Source organism: Sturnus vulgaris, chromosome 3 (genome assembly GCF_052056855.1).
Source record: "Sturnus vulgaris isolate bStuVul1 chromosome 3, bStuVul1.hap1, whole genome shotgun sequence".
NCBI lineage: Eukaryota > Metazoa > Chordata > Aves > Passeriformes > Sturnidae > Sturnus > Sturnus vulgaris.
This window is the reverse complement of record NC_142245.1, coordinates 107,931,347-107,945,162: the sequence shown is the minus strand read 5'-3', so window position 1 is coordinate 107,945,162 and position 13,816 is coordinate 107,931,347. Positions and strand designations below refer to the sequence as shown.

The 13,816-nt window shown below is 37.5% G+C and overlaps 1 protein-coding gene across 3 annotated transcripts in view; it reads left to right on the top strand.

Moving 5' to 3' along the window:
* Nucleotides 1-13,816, top strand: part of ATAD2B (ATPase family AAA domain containing 2B) — a 73,997-nt gene that overhangs the window by 34,607 nt on the left and 25,574 nt on the right. For 2 of the 3 annotated variants that reach the window (XM_014872967.2, XM_014872965.2), the window contains exons 16-22: nt 1,620-1,931; nt 5,615-5,747; nt 7,653-7,839; nt 8,507-8,692; nt 9,337-9,472; nt 9,798-9,994; nt 12,483-12,642. In XM_014872967.2, the coding sequence (XP_014728453.2) occupies nt 1,620-1,931; nt 5,615-5,747; nt 7,653-7,839; nt 8,507-8,692; nt 9,337-9,472; nt 9,798-9,994; nt 12,483-12,642 (1,311 nt within the window). The remainder of the gene's footprint in view (nt 1-1,619; nt 1,932-5,614; nt 5,748-7,652; nt 7,840-8,506; nt 8,693-9,336; nt 9,473-9,797; nt 9,995-12,482; nt 12,643-13,816) is intronic. The other variant, XM_014872966.2, reaches the window with a different exon arrangement.

Below are 13,816 nucleotides of genomic sequence, written 5' to 3'. Positions count from 1 at the left end.
TTGAAAAGTGGGTATCTTTTATTATTATCCCCCAAATTAATGTATCTGAAAGACAGGGATGGAAAAGTGTCTACAGTCTTCCATATTAATTGCTTCCTTTATTTATTTTTAAACACTGTGTTTAAATCAGCTTTATTTCTTATTGCTGTATGGATCTTGTAAAAATCCAGATGCCAGGAGGACTGAAAGAACATCAGAGGCTAAAGAGAGAGAAGCTGGCCTCAGTTTTGTGACTTGGTACTGCCAAAAGACTGATCACAGAATGTTTTGGCTTGGAAGGGACCTTGAAGTTCTTGTCTTTCCAAGCCCTTGCCATAGGCAGGGACACCTTCCACTATCCCAGGTTGCTCAGAGCTGCATCCAGCTTGGCCTTGGGCACTGCCAAGGATGGGGCACCCACAGCCTCTCTGGACAGCCAGTTCAAGTGCCTTACAGTAAAGAATTTCTTCCTGATATCCAATTTAAACCTGCCCTCCTTGGTCTTAATACAAAAATAGAGTAGAAAAATTCAAGTAATATAAGACTTAGTGAGGGAGGAGGAAGTCTGGTAAAAAAAGTCGAATGAGAATAGTTTTAACTAAAGAATTGATTAATTACCTTCTATAAACACTTCATTGCAAACCCTTGAACTTTTATATGGCAGTACCTCAGTGCAACACATTTTCCTATAGTGACTCAAATTGTCTAAATGACTTTTCTCACTGGAATATTGTTTTACAGTTTTTGAAAGAGGGAACTGTGGTGCCTCAAAATACAGAGACATATTAATGTCTCTTGCTGAGAGAGATGGAAAACTTGAAATCTAATTTCTAGCTCTGGGGAAAACCCCCAAACCATTAGTACTGCAAAAGACTCAGAGGTATTAAATCTCTCTGTATTTCATAATTACCAGATCTATGTTTTTCACTAATGATGATTAAGCAATTATAGGTAGCCACCTGTAGATACTTATGAAGATAGGCTAAATTAAAATTTTAATGCATTTTAATTTCTACCTTTGGTTATATTAGTAAAGTTATGAAACTCTTAAAAGTCTAAAACATTTTTCTTCATAGTAGAAGTTAACATTTTTCCAAGAATTCAGAGTATGTTTTTTTTAACAAGAGATTCCATCTCTTCCATATTCTACTCATGAAACATTTTTCTTTATACTGCTCATTTTCTCAGACTGTAAAAGTTTAAAGTTGATGTTCAATGTAACAAAATTACTTTGCTATTAAAGAATATATTCATGTGGAGGTATTAAAGCAAAAAAAGGAGGAGAGGGACTAGCCTGTTAAAATTGCACACATATGTTAGACAATATTAAGAGAAAAGAAAGAGCAATAACAGACCTATTACCCGGGGCTGAAAATACACTATATATCAAATGATACAGTGAAAATGTAGGTAATTTTAACCTCTGTATGGAATTAATTTCTTAGTATATCTTACAAAGATGTCTAATTTCTTGATGTACACTGTCATCAGATTATGACCTGATACCTTTCGGAGGATGCTTTGTGGACCTTGACAATTAAGCATTCTTGATTTTTTTATTTTGTTTTTGTAGCTGGGTGCACGTTTGAGCCACAGCAGTGCTGTTTCATGGACGGTGTTTGTGTTTCTGTGTGCACTAGGGTACTGTGGAGCTGACATCAAAGCACTTTGCACTGAGGCTGCCTTGATTGCCCTGAGACGCCGCTACCCCCAGATCTACATGAGCAGCCAGAAGCTGCAGCTGGACGTGTCGTCGGTCGTTCTGAGCGCGCAGGATTTCTACCACGCCATGCAGAACATCGTGCCTGCCTCCCAGCGCGCCGTCACCTCCTCGGGACACGCGCTGTCCCCCGTCATCCGGCCGCTCCTGGAGCGGACCTTCACTAAGCTCCTCGAGGTCCTACACAAAGTGTTCCCTCACGCTGAGTTCAGCCAGGGGGACAAAAGCGAAGGTGTGTGGTTTGGGTTTTTTTTTTTTTGCAAACGTTGCTTCAGTTTGCAAGTATTTCAGCTTCTCCACCTAGCCTTAGGTCTGGTGTGTATTTCCTTCAGTGTTGTTAGGATGTAAATACTATTTGCTTGGATGTTGCGTAATTCTTTTTGCTGATTCGAAGTTGTTGCACAGGCTAATGATCTGACCTGTAAAGAGCAAGGTCCTGTAGGTATGAGGGCCATCCATAAAAAGAACTCACAAATAATTTAAAATTTAAATAGAAAAAATGATGGGGCATAATTAAAGGTCAGAACAAAAAAAAAAAAAACAAACCATGAGATAATGTTGCTGAGTGTTAACAGGACCTGAAATTGGTGCTCCTATCCTCAACAATGGTTAGTTGTCCCAAGTCCTTTGCTTGCTGGTGGTGCAGAGGCTTTGCGGGGCTCGTGGCTCAGGGGGTGTTTAGCTGAGGTACCTGAGCCTATGTAATGGTCATGTGCTGATTTTTAAGAAAGTCCTGAGGCTTTTGTCTCCTTGAACTGGCCTGGTCCACTCCTGATCCTCCAAGCTGGTTCTGTCAGCTTAGCGAGTGGAGAACTATTTACTGTTTTGTAAGTTAGCTTTTTTTTGCCAAATTACTGAGTAAAATCAACTCACTAAGGGGTCAGTGAATGCCAGAAGCCTGCTGCAATGGGAGCAGTGTGGGTGCACGAAGGAAGCAGGGAATAAGAAGGACTGACTGTTTTAACTGGGAATGACTCAGTGGGTTCTGGGGTTTTTCTGCCCAACTCTTCTCTGAGACGCTTTGAATAGTTACCCATGTCATTTCTTGAAAGTTATCTGTTGAACAAGATACCTTGGGTTTGAGATCTGTTTATTCTGATGTAGTCTACTGTTCTTATCTGGGATCATTCTCACTCCCCAACTCTGTAAACAGTACTTGGGGTTGTGTGTGATTAACTTGAAAACAGCCTAGTCATAAAGCAAATCTGTGACAGCCATGAGTTTCCTCTTATTCCTGTTCCAGAGCACACTTTCAGCCTGCATCCCAGGCAGCTTAAGCTGATCCTTGTGCTGGCTGCTGCAGTCCTCCAGCCCAGCTGTGCGTTTTTGCTCCATCCTTTCTGCCTGCTTGAGTACTTCAGGTCCTTTGTTAAACCATTTTAACCAGAAAACTCATCCAAAAATGATGTATTAGTGTTTTCTGCTGACTGTGGGGTAGCTGGAGGTTTTTAACAAGTGTTGGAGTTGGCCCTGAGAGATGGGTCCTGGGAGTGGTGGGTAGGGGGGAAATGAGGTGGCTTGCAGCTGCAGTTAGATCCTATTGGGCTCCCTCAACTGAAAGTTATTTATTATGCTTAAGTCTCTGTGTACTGCTAACCTGTTAGTAGCACCCAATTTAGAGATTGTCATTCCTGCTGAAGAATTGGTTTAAATTCAGAAAATTTTCTTTGGTTAAATTTTTGTACATTTCTATTCATTGTTGCTCATTAGTGCTAGCAAATTGAGTTTGGAAGCTTAAGTTGATTTAAATAGTAGTTTTACTAGATAATTTGCTGCTATGGGTACTTTTAAATGTTTGTAGATAATTGATTTTGAAGATGCATGAACTGAGTTTTCTTTTAGCATTTCCTTTAGGTTTTTTTTTTTTTTTTTTACCTCCTTATATCCAAGAAAACATTGAATTACAATGTTTAATCTTCATTAAAACCAGAAAAATCTACTTTCAGGTACAATGATTTTACATAATGTAGATTATACAGTAGGGCTTCAGATTTTCTTGAATTCAAAGTTAAGTATATAAAACATGCTTACAGGTATACTTACAATCTGCACATCAGATTTTCTGCATTTCACTAAAAATTCCTCTTTCTTGTAATTCAGTGAGTCAGATGCTTGAGCAGAGAATGTCACAGAGACTTGATGCTTGAGATTAAAAGATGGGCTGCCTTTTAAAATAACTGTGTACTTTAGGGAGAGAAAGCTGTGTCCAGTGCATGAGCGTAGGACTTACCTGTGCCTAGATTTGGTATACTGGAAATTCTATCTGTTTTAGGGACTGTCTGTTTTAGTGAGCCCAGACATAGAAAACCTATGTCTAGTTGATTTGGAGGTCTCCATCCTTAGCTTTAGCTAAATATTCAGCAGCTTCTGTGCCGTGTTTTCTTGCTCTTGTTTAGCTTTTGGCCACTTCTTGGGGTCTGCAGGCCTTTATCATCTTTGCCCCTGAGGAATGATTGTCAGGTGTGTGACTGCATCACTTGACAAGAGATGTGGCATGTCCTCATCCCATGGCAGCAGAATATCATTCTTGCCCAGCCTACTCTGAATCCAGTTTCTTACATCACACAGCCAGCTAAGGGAGCCTTTGTTGTCTCTTAACAATTTCTCCTGGAAGCCTGAGACAGTTTTTCCTGTGGGTTAAATGGCACCTCCATCCGACACTTGAAGGTGATTCCTTTGTCCCGTGGTGATTGTCTGATCAGTGTGGCAGGACCTGTGCCATTGCCTCATAAATCCAACAAATCATGCAGTGGATTGGGTATTTGAGAATAACACTTGGATCTCTGTGTTTCACACTTTGATTTCGCAGTAATCCCTTTTCTTAAGTGGCTGTGGCCAAGCTGAGCTGCTGTTGGGATGTCTGATGGTTGTCCTGAGCAGCAATGTGCTGCAGTGACTCTGGGCTGCTCTCAGGAATGCTGCCTATCCATTGCAGAGCATTTTCTTGCTCAGCAGAGCTCCTGCTGCACAGCTGAGTGGCTGTGGCCATTGCCATCCCATCATTGCAGACTTCCTTTCCTATGGAAATGAGAAGCAGTGGCCCTGCATAGGGCAAAAGCAGCTCAGCTCCTTTCCTGGGGCAAATAAAGATCTTGCAGCAGTTCTTTCCTACTTTCAAATCACACCAGGTAGCTTTTAATCCCATTGCAGCTCTGGGAGCTAATTTACCTGATTTTCAGCTGTTACCTGGTTGTTCTGTTTTAGTGCCATATTAGTTTTTTTGCACTTTTTTGTCCCCGCTGTGTGTCTTGTGAATATAATCAATCTTTGAGCTTTTTGTTTTTCAAGGTCTGTATAGGAAGTTCTGTAGTTCATTGTGCCACTGTATTAGCAAAGGAATTAAAATAGGTCAAGATATAGTATATGAATATGGAATGCATTGGACTGATTTTGATAAAAAGTAATTTGATATTCTGCAGCAGATTATCAGAAGGTGGAAAACGGTTCTTCATAAGCATGTATTGTCTAGGTAGGCATGCTGAGAATAATTTTGGAAGAAGTGTACCTGTGAGAATTTGGACACTTGGAACAAGTAAATAACTACAAAATTCTATGTAGTCTGAGGAATTACAAATTTTATAGCTTCAAACTTGAAAAAACCCTCTAGCTGTGAAATAAACCCGAAGAAAGCATTTCATAACAAGTTAAACTTTTTTGTTTGAGAAGTTGTTTAGCTTGATTGTTTAAAAAAAATTGTAATTATGATTAGACTTCTACAGTATTTAATTTGTTTTAGTTTTTGAAGTAATAAGTACTTATTATTCTGAAGGCTGATACTTAGACAATTTTAACTAATTTCTTCTACATTTGAAGATTTATTATAATTGACACAAAGCAAATTGTACTATCTTATCTTGTTTGTTGTTCTTGTGCTTAGAAGTGATAAAGTTCTAATTAATACATCTCTTGGAACAGATGTACCAAGTCTAATATTAGATGATAGTGAAGATGAGAATGCTTCATCAATTTTTGAGACGAGCTGTCACTCAGGATCACCAAAGAAACAGTCATCAGCTGCTATACATAAACCCTACCTTCATTTTACAATGTGAGTGTTTCTCTAAATGCTTATAATTAGATAGAACCCAGGAGATTTTTACATCAGGGGAGCTAAAAAAGTTGTTCTTTTCCTTTGGGGTGGCAGTGGTGTTCTGTAATGGAAACATGTAAGTGCACAGACAAGTTTTAGATGTGGGGGTGTTCTTGGGAAAGGTCATATCCTACACACTGGAATCAAAAATGTTTTTCAATAAGTAGATTACGAATAAAGATGCTAACAGCAATTTTCAGTTTTAACAAATTTGAAAGAGTAAGAACTGGGAAGAGATGTATGTAAGAATATTTTGGAGGCATTGTGTGCTTTTTCTTGGTCCAAAGTACAGGTGAGCTTTGGTGTATGCAGCTGTCTGGAAGCGTCATGTATAATGATTGTATTCAGCATTTCTAATGTGCTTTTTTCACTGTTTTTCATTGAAAGTTTCAGGAAACAGGAATTTAGAAAATATGTGTGAAATTCGGATGAGTGTTTCTTGTATAAATTGGACTGGTTGCAGTAATTAACAATAATTAACATTTCTTGGTTTTGTGTTAAAAATAGTTTTAGACTACTATATGTGGTAGTTTCTGCAGGGAGTTTGCTGAATAAAGGAAATGAAGTTAGAAAAACTGTTCATTAGTGGTACTATTTAGTAGAGCCATCTTGTGGAAAACTGCTAAAATGTTTGTGCTAAATAATAATGCCAGAACACAATTTATGGCTATCTAAGCTTAAAAATAAGGATTAAAGTTCAGAGAGTTGGAGGGACATAGTTAAGTATTCTAATGCCAAATTTAAGCTTTTGTTGTGAGGTTGGGAAGGGGGAAGCCAAACCCAAAACAACAGTATACTTGTATGGATTTGTGTCTTTTAAATAAAAGAATCTCAAGACTCTGTGTATTTTTGCAAAGTATGTAAGCCTCTTTCAATCTGTTTTCTGAGCATTTTTGATTGTTATCTGTGTGTGTAACCACCACTACCAGAACTGAAAGCCAAAGGTCAGCAGTGTTCATTGCTGTCCCAAAATGTTTAACATGAAGTAATACCAGCAAGTCTTGTTTCACTGCCTGAGTTCACTGATGGGGAGATAGAAAAGCCTTAATGAGAGAAAATGCAAATTAATTAAAAACTTCCTTGTTTTATAATCAGTTTTCTATAAATAGAAAATACTTTTAATGGAAGACCTTAATGTGTTTTTCTTCGTGTGTCATTTGTCCATAAAATTGGGCAAAAACACCTGAGAAAGAAACAAATGCAAAATCCCAAAACCCCTTCTTTGGATTGCTTAGAGGTACTTCTCAACAACAAAAGAACCCCAAAAAATAAGTTTACTTTTGTAGTTTTTCTTTGAAGTCTTCCTTCTGTCCAGAAGTCTACCGATAAGAAGTATACAAATAGGCTAAAATACATTATGCATAGTGATGTTATTCAACCCTACTTCAGGTCAATTTTCTTAAATAAGTAAACTATTGCAATGTTCATTGGTTCTTGAAAATCTTGGGCAGCACTTAAGGGAGGAAAGGATTGACCTGGGATTCCTGAGCCTACTGAAGAGATACATTAGTAGTTAAGACCAAACTAGAATGATTAAATTGCTGTCTTTAGTGGATGTTCAATAAGTCTTTTTATATGATCAAGGAATTAGTTTTAAATAAACTGGTTATAATGAAAATTGTCATGAATTCAATATATGCATAGCTTCACACAGATGAGTTTGAATTAAACATTTGTGAAACCAAAGATAAGAGGAATCTTGAGTCATTGGCACCTGAAGTAGTATTGAGGGATAGTGGAGTTAGTTGATCTTTGTAGGCTGTTGTAGGAAGCTATTACCCATTACTGGATTCTAAAATATCTCCCATATATTCATGCATTGGTTACATTGGTGTGTTGACTGTTGTAATTGTTCTGTTGCAGGTCAGCTTATCACCAGCCAACCTCTTACAGACCGAGATTGCTGCTCTCTGGGGAAAGAGGTTCAGGTCAGACTTCGCACCTTGCTCCAGCACTATTGCACACCCTGGAAAAATTCTCCGTACACAGGCTCGACCTGCCAGCTCTTTATTCAGTCAGTGCCAAAACGCCTGAAGAGTCATGTGCACAGGTGATATTTCAGATTCCCTTGTAATGAGTCAATTATGCAATTCTGGTTGCATCAATATAAAGGCCCCCAGCTGGAATGTAACTGAAAGTCCAGGTTTTCGTCGGCTCCTTCTATTTTCCTGTTTAAAATAGAGGTCTCTAGAGGGTGATGGAAATCTCTCCAGTGACTAGTGAATGTAATTACATTTTTAACCTGCCTCTTCATCACATACCTAGTTCTAAGTAAGTTTAATCTGCGTATTCAGTGCCTGATGTTCATTTTATTCACTTGTGTATGGATAGGTGTGCTGTGGTTCTAGGTCTATTTGCTTAGTTTTAAGTGTTTTACATTTCCAAATAGCTTTTGGTGAATATTGAGTGAATTGCAAAACAGTTTAATTTTCATCTTGATTGTTCAATCATGGCAAGTTTTTAAAATATACGTATTTTTAAAACAAAGTAGTTGCTTTGCAGTCTTCCTGGCACATTGACATAAAATAATTGAATGCTGTAGCTAAGAGTCACAAACATTTGTTTAGAAAGTTTTTCGATAATTCTGTTCTGCTGGAACATTTGTCTATAAAATATCACAAGCATGAATCATTTTTTAATGTGCAAGAACTCTGTTACTCACAACTGATGGTAACAATTAGTTCTTTAGTTGAAATATGACTGTTTCTTTTAATTAGATCTTTCGTGAAGCTCGAAGAACAGTACCAAGTATAGTTTACATGCCTCATATTGGTGATTGGTGGGAAGCTGTCAGTGAAACTGTGAGAGCTACTTTCCTAACTTTGCTGCAAGATATACCATCTTTCTCACCTATATTTCTACTGTCTACCTCTGAATCCATGTTTAGTGATTTGCCTGAAGAGGTAAGTTTATTGTGGAAAGAGACATTATTAGGGAGTTCTGTGCTCTTCTGAATGTTTTAATCATGTAAATTGATTTTGTTTTGTAGTGGCTTTCTAACTTAAAATATGTCAAACAGAAAATGTAATAATTATTGAATGATAGTAGTTTTCCTTAATGAGGGATGTATGTCTGTACTACTGATTTTCATAATCTCCCTGCTACTCTGTTGAGAAGACAAAATTGTTCATTTCGTCAATTGTTCTTTTTGACAAATGACTCCATTATAATTAAATGCAGATTTAGTCTAAAGGCCCGACCTTGAGCTTTACATTTTCTGAGGTTCTGAACAGGGAGAGGATTCCTGGTTTTTCTCCTTAACATTTTCTGTGATTTTTGTTTTCTGCTGTCCTTTTACTCTCCTTTTACTGCAGGATTGGCCATTGTTAGCATCATAGGATGCTGCAAGTTTCATTACTATAGAAAATTCAGTGAGAATTACAAGTGTTTATTTTACCTTTGCCGAGAACACAGCTTTAGGTAGAGTTTGCTATCTCCTATCCTGTAGCTGATTTTGAAAAGTTTGTGACTAGTATTACAACATGGTTATTGCTCATGTCTTTTTCTTATGGCTTTTCTTATGGCTTTTATTTTATTTTTTTTTTAGCTGAAATGTATTTTCAGAATCCAGTATGAAGAGGTTTTTTATATTCAAAGACCAAGTGAAGAAGACAGATTGCGATTTTTCAAAGGCTTAATTCTTGATGAGGCAGCAATGCCCCCACCAAGAAGGAAACAGGCTGGTAAACTAAGTTACAGTAAAAGCAATAATAATGTGTTCCTAATGTTTTATTTTGTGTTACTTTACTTTTTTAAAAGGTGTGGGTAATTAACAGTCAATTTAATTACCATGTGACAGCATTAATCAGTGCTCAGAATGAATTTGGTAGTTGCAGTTAACAGTTGTTGAAGATGGAGAGCTGTGGGGTCAAGGATGCAGTGATAGTTAGATCCATGATACACATTAAATACATATAATGAAATTTAGAGTGGCATAATCCACTGTAGAGAGTGCAGCCACTGTTCTGTTCATGTTTCCATTGTCTGATTTCTTGTTCTTTTCCCTAGCTCTTCGTGCCCTGGAAGTTCTTCCTCTTGCCCTGCCGTGTCCTGCCCGGGAGCTGTCGGAAGTGGAGAAGCAGCGCATGGAGGACCAGGAGGAGAACACCCTGCGGGAGCTGCGCCTGTTTCTCAGGGATGTCACCAAGAGGCTGGCCACAGACAAACGCTTTAACATCTTCAGCAAACCGGTGGATATTGAAGAGGTCTTGTTTCAGTAATGTGCAAACAATGAAGTTGAAAATATTAGAAAAAGAACGCAAATTTAAAAAGGAAATGGTTAAATTAATTAGAAAAATTAATGATCTGTCCAGACTAAGATACTGATTTTTAGCTGGTGGTACAGTCACAGCCTCATCGACCATGATGCAAGAATTTGGAACCTGGTCTATTGCTGGTGACCCTTGGATAAAACCTTGTGCCTTCCTGTCCATTTTATAAATGAAACAAGCATTTTAAAATGCCAACACTCCTATCCTTCTGACATACTTGAAACCATGGCTATAATTCTTTAATAGAAGCTTTTACAGCACTGTAATCATAAACATGGTAATATTGGGAAAGTGATCTGGTTTTTGTAATGCATTCAGCATTAATAGTATTGTTGCATAATTTTAGCAGTAATGCTTGTGGATGCCATTAATCACAGATGGTAGCACATTAAAAGGCATTAACTGGTCGATTATGGACTATACACACCTAACTGATGAGACAGTTCGATTTGCAAATCTATTTTCAGGTGCTGCTGTATGAATAGATTGTGTTTAGTCTGACTCTTAGATCAGGTGCTGGCCCCCTGCAAGCTTTGCAGGCTTACTAACTGGAAAAAAAAAGATCCCTAATTGCTTCTGAAGAGAGAAGCATCTCTTTTGGAAGATGTTAAAAGATGAATATGGGACATCAGAAGACCAGCATTGTAAAAAGGAGATTTGGATATAAATTCCTTGCAGAAGGAGCACACATCTTTTATGGGCTGATGTGGTTCTCTCTTAATTTGAGCTTTCCATAGTGTTCTGTAGCCGACTGTGTTTGAAAGCCTGGTGAGCTGTTTAATGTGGCAACCTACAGTGTGAGCATGGTCTGAGCAGTAACTTGGTTTGATTTTTCTTGTGAAACTGGGAGGCCCATTATTGTAGAAACTCTTCATACTTGTAGTGAAGGTAGTTCCTTTCTGTCAAGAATTTGTGGTCTAAACTTACACGAATGAGGGCACGTAGAGAAAGAACAAGTAACTGTCCATGTTTTGTAGATGAAGAAAATAAAAATGTGAATTTGTTATTTGAAGACTTGCCAGAACCCTGCCAATATATCACAGCACCAGAAATCAAATGTAATCCTTTTCATCCCACCTGCTGCATTTAAGCACAGGACTGGCTTTTCTTTTTCTACAACAGCTTGTCTGCTTGACTTCCTTCTAAAATGTATTAGGTTTGTTTCACTCCTACTTGCAGTGCAGAGAATGCTGCTGTGTGATAAGTCAGGGATTTTCTTGACTAAATCAGCAGCAATATTTACAGCTTCCAGTGAAGATTTTCTGATGCTGTGCTAACAAGAAAAGGAAGCCTGTGGCTTAGCTTTCCAATCCCTGAACCAGATATTATCATGTTTCCATAAGGGGAGACAAAAAAATAATTTTTGCCATTTTATTCAATGTCGGTATTTAAGGAATTAGGTGACACATTGCTGTCCACTGAAATAATGCATTAATGTTAATTAATGTTGTAATATATGTCTACAGGCACTATATTAAAAGAAATTCTTATAGAGCCATTATGGCTTGATCTGAATATGTATTTAACTCTTAAGTGCTTTGGTAGTGACCATCTTATGTGGACGATTTCAAAAGAAAAATATGCAGTACTGTTTTAGAGACTGCCAGTGCTTTTAATTAAGTCTAATCTAAATCACACTGAAACATTCATATATATATATTTGTGAAGTAAATAACAAATTCAGAGATTTTTTGAGTGAACTTTGTTTTTGAGTGAACAGCAGCTGTGCTGATGCATTTGACTTTTAGGGCTGAGACCCTTATGGTATCATGAATTATGTTAAACACTTTTTAGTGTGTGCCACTGGTTGCTGAATCACCAGTTATGATCTAAGCTCATAGTTTACTGTGACACAAGGCTTTTTTTTTTTTAATTGTCCTTCTGTACAGCCAATCTAACACCTGCAGTCAATAAAACCTGAATTTTCTTTGTTTAACAAGTGGTTGAAGAAACTATTTAATAGAAGGTGTTTAAAAGCTGATAATTTGGCTGTTAAGTTTAATGAGAACTTTACCTACAAAGTGAAGAAAATAGAGCTTCCCTACTTTTTCCTAGGGCTTCAAGTTAGACTGATGGTTTTTGCATTTTTAGTCCACGACAGTGTTATAGCACTATAAAAATCTATGACTAAATCAGTCGGAAACGAAAAATGCATTTACATTAAAGTGTATTGCTTCAAAAAAACTGTTTAATTAATTTTGAAAGATAAATTGGTGAGGAAGGAAAAGGAGATTTGGAAGTCCTGTGTTTTTAGCCTGATATAACTTCAGTTTTTAACATAAATTTGCTTAGAAATCAAGATGTTTAACTACTGTCTTAGAGCTAAGCATGTGGAATGATTCTGAGTAAAAAGATGTGATTGTCAGTGTTCAATAAGAATGCATGTGGTCCTGTGTCATTTCTGTGTGCTGTTTTTTTATAGGTTTCAGATTACCTTGAGGTTATCAAAGAGCCAATGGACCTATCAACAGTAATAACCAAAATTGATAAACACAACTACTTAACAGCCAAGGATTTTCTAACAGACATTGACCTGATCTGCAGCAATGCATTGGAGTACAATCCAGACAAAGATCCTGGAGGTGAGAACCTACTTCTTTTTGGCTTACCTAGACCTGACAGCCTGGTACTTAATCCCATATTCTGTTCCTATTCAGGCATTTAGATAAAATGCATTCTTTATGATAATTAGGATCAGCAAGTCCTAAGGGTCTGTGCTTTTAGTGTTCTAAGGCATGGAGTGCACTGGGGGACAATAGAAGAGCAGGAAAACTGCTGCATTCAGAGCTGTTTTCTAATGAATTATCTTTTGTAATTCCCTTTCAAATTTCATAGCTCCTTTTCGGTATCTAGACTTTATATATGCAACAAAACCCCACGGTAATTTGGAGAGCTCTATAGAGAATCCTCAAACAATCTGGCAGTGGTCTGCTGTATTTCCATGTTAGCTTAGAACATGAAATTCATACACAGAAGTTAAAATCTGCGTATTTGGGAATAGAAATAAAACAGGCAAGTAAGTCAGTTGCAGCTGATTAGGAGAGATTAGACAGTATTGTCTTGACAAAGTGGGGTGGGATGCTTTCAATTAAAAAAGAATTTGTAGACTGAAATGCATGTAAAAGCTGTTCACGCTCCAAACTAAGGAAAGAACATCTTGTGTGCTCTTTGCTAGGGCTGTCTTACAGTGCACATTGCCAAAAGAAAACCTTTCAGCTGGCAGCTTCAAGAGTCTTCAACAAAGCATCAACACAAAGCACCCTTTTAATGTGGAGTTCTATTTAATATATGTGGTACATGGAGATCAGGGTCCATCTACAAATGTAGTCCAATGTGTTAAAAAGTTTTTCAGGAGATCTTGTGAAATTACTTTAGCAGGTTAAAGCCTGATTTTTCTTTATTTTTCTTCTCAAATTTTTGGTTTTCTGAGGCATTTTGTGAGTGTTTCGTGTGGACTAGATACAGTATAGTCTGGGCAGACTTGTTTTACATTGCCTTTTGAACCCGGTTCATATTTGAAGTTTAACTTGATTTCTTCAGTTTATGATGCACTATTTTCTTTCAACTAAAAAAGTCCATTTATTTTGTGTTCTTGATAACACACTTTTGAGGACTTCTAATGTGCAATTGATGTAAACTAATTAAAGGTCTTGATGGGCACTGGCATTCAGAGTGTATCTGAAGAGCACCTGTTTAGGGATATTTTGATTTTCCTTGCTGTCAGAACTGAGCTGGGAGAAATTGATCTGGCTCTTT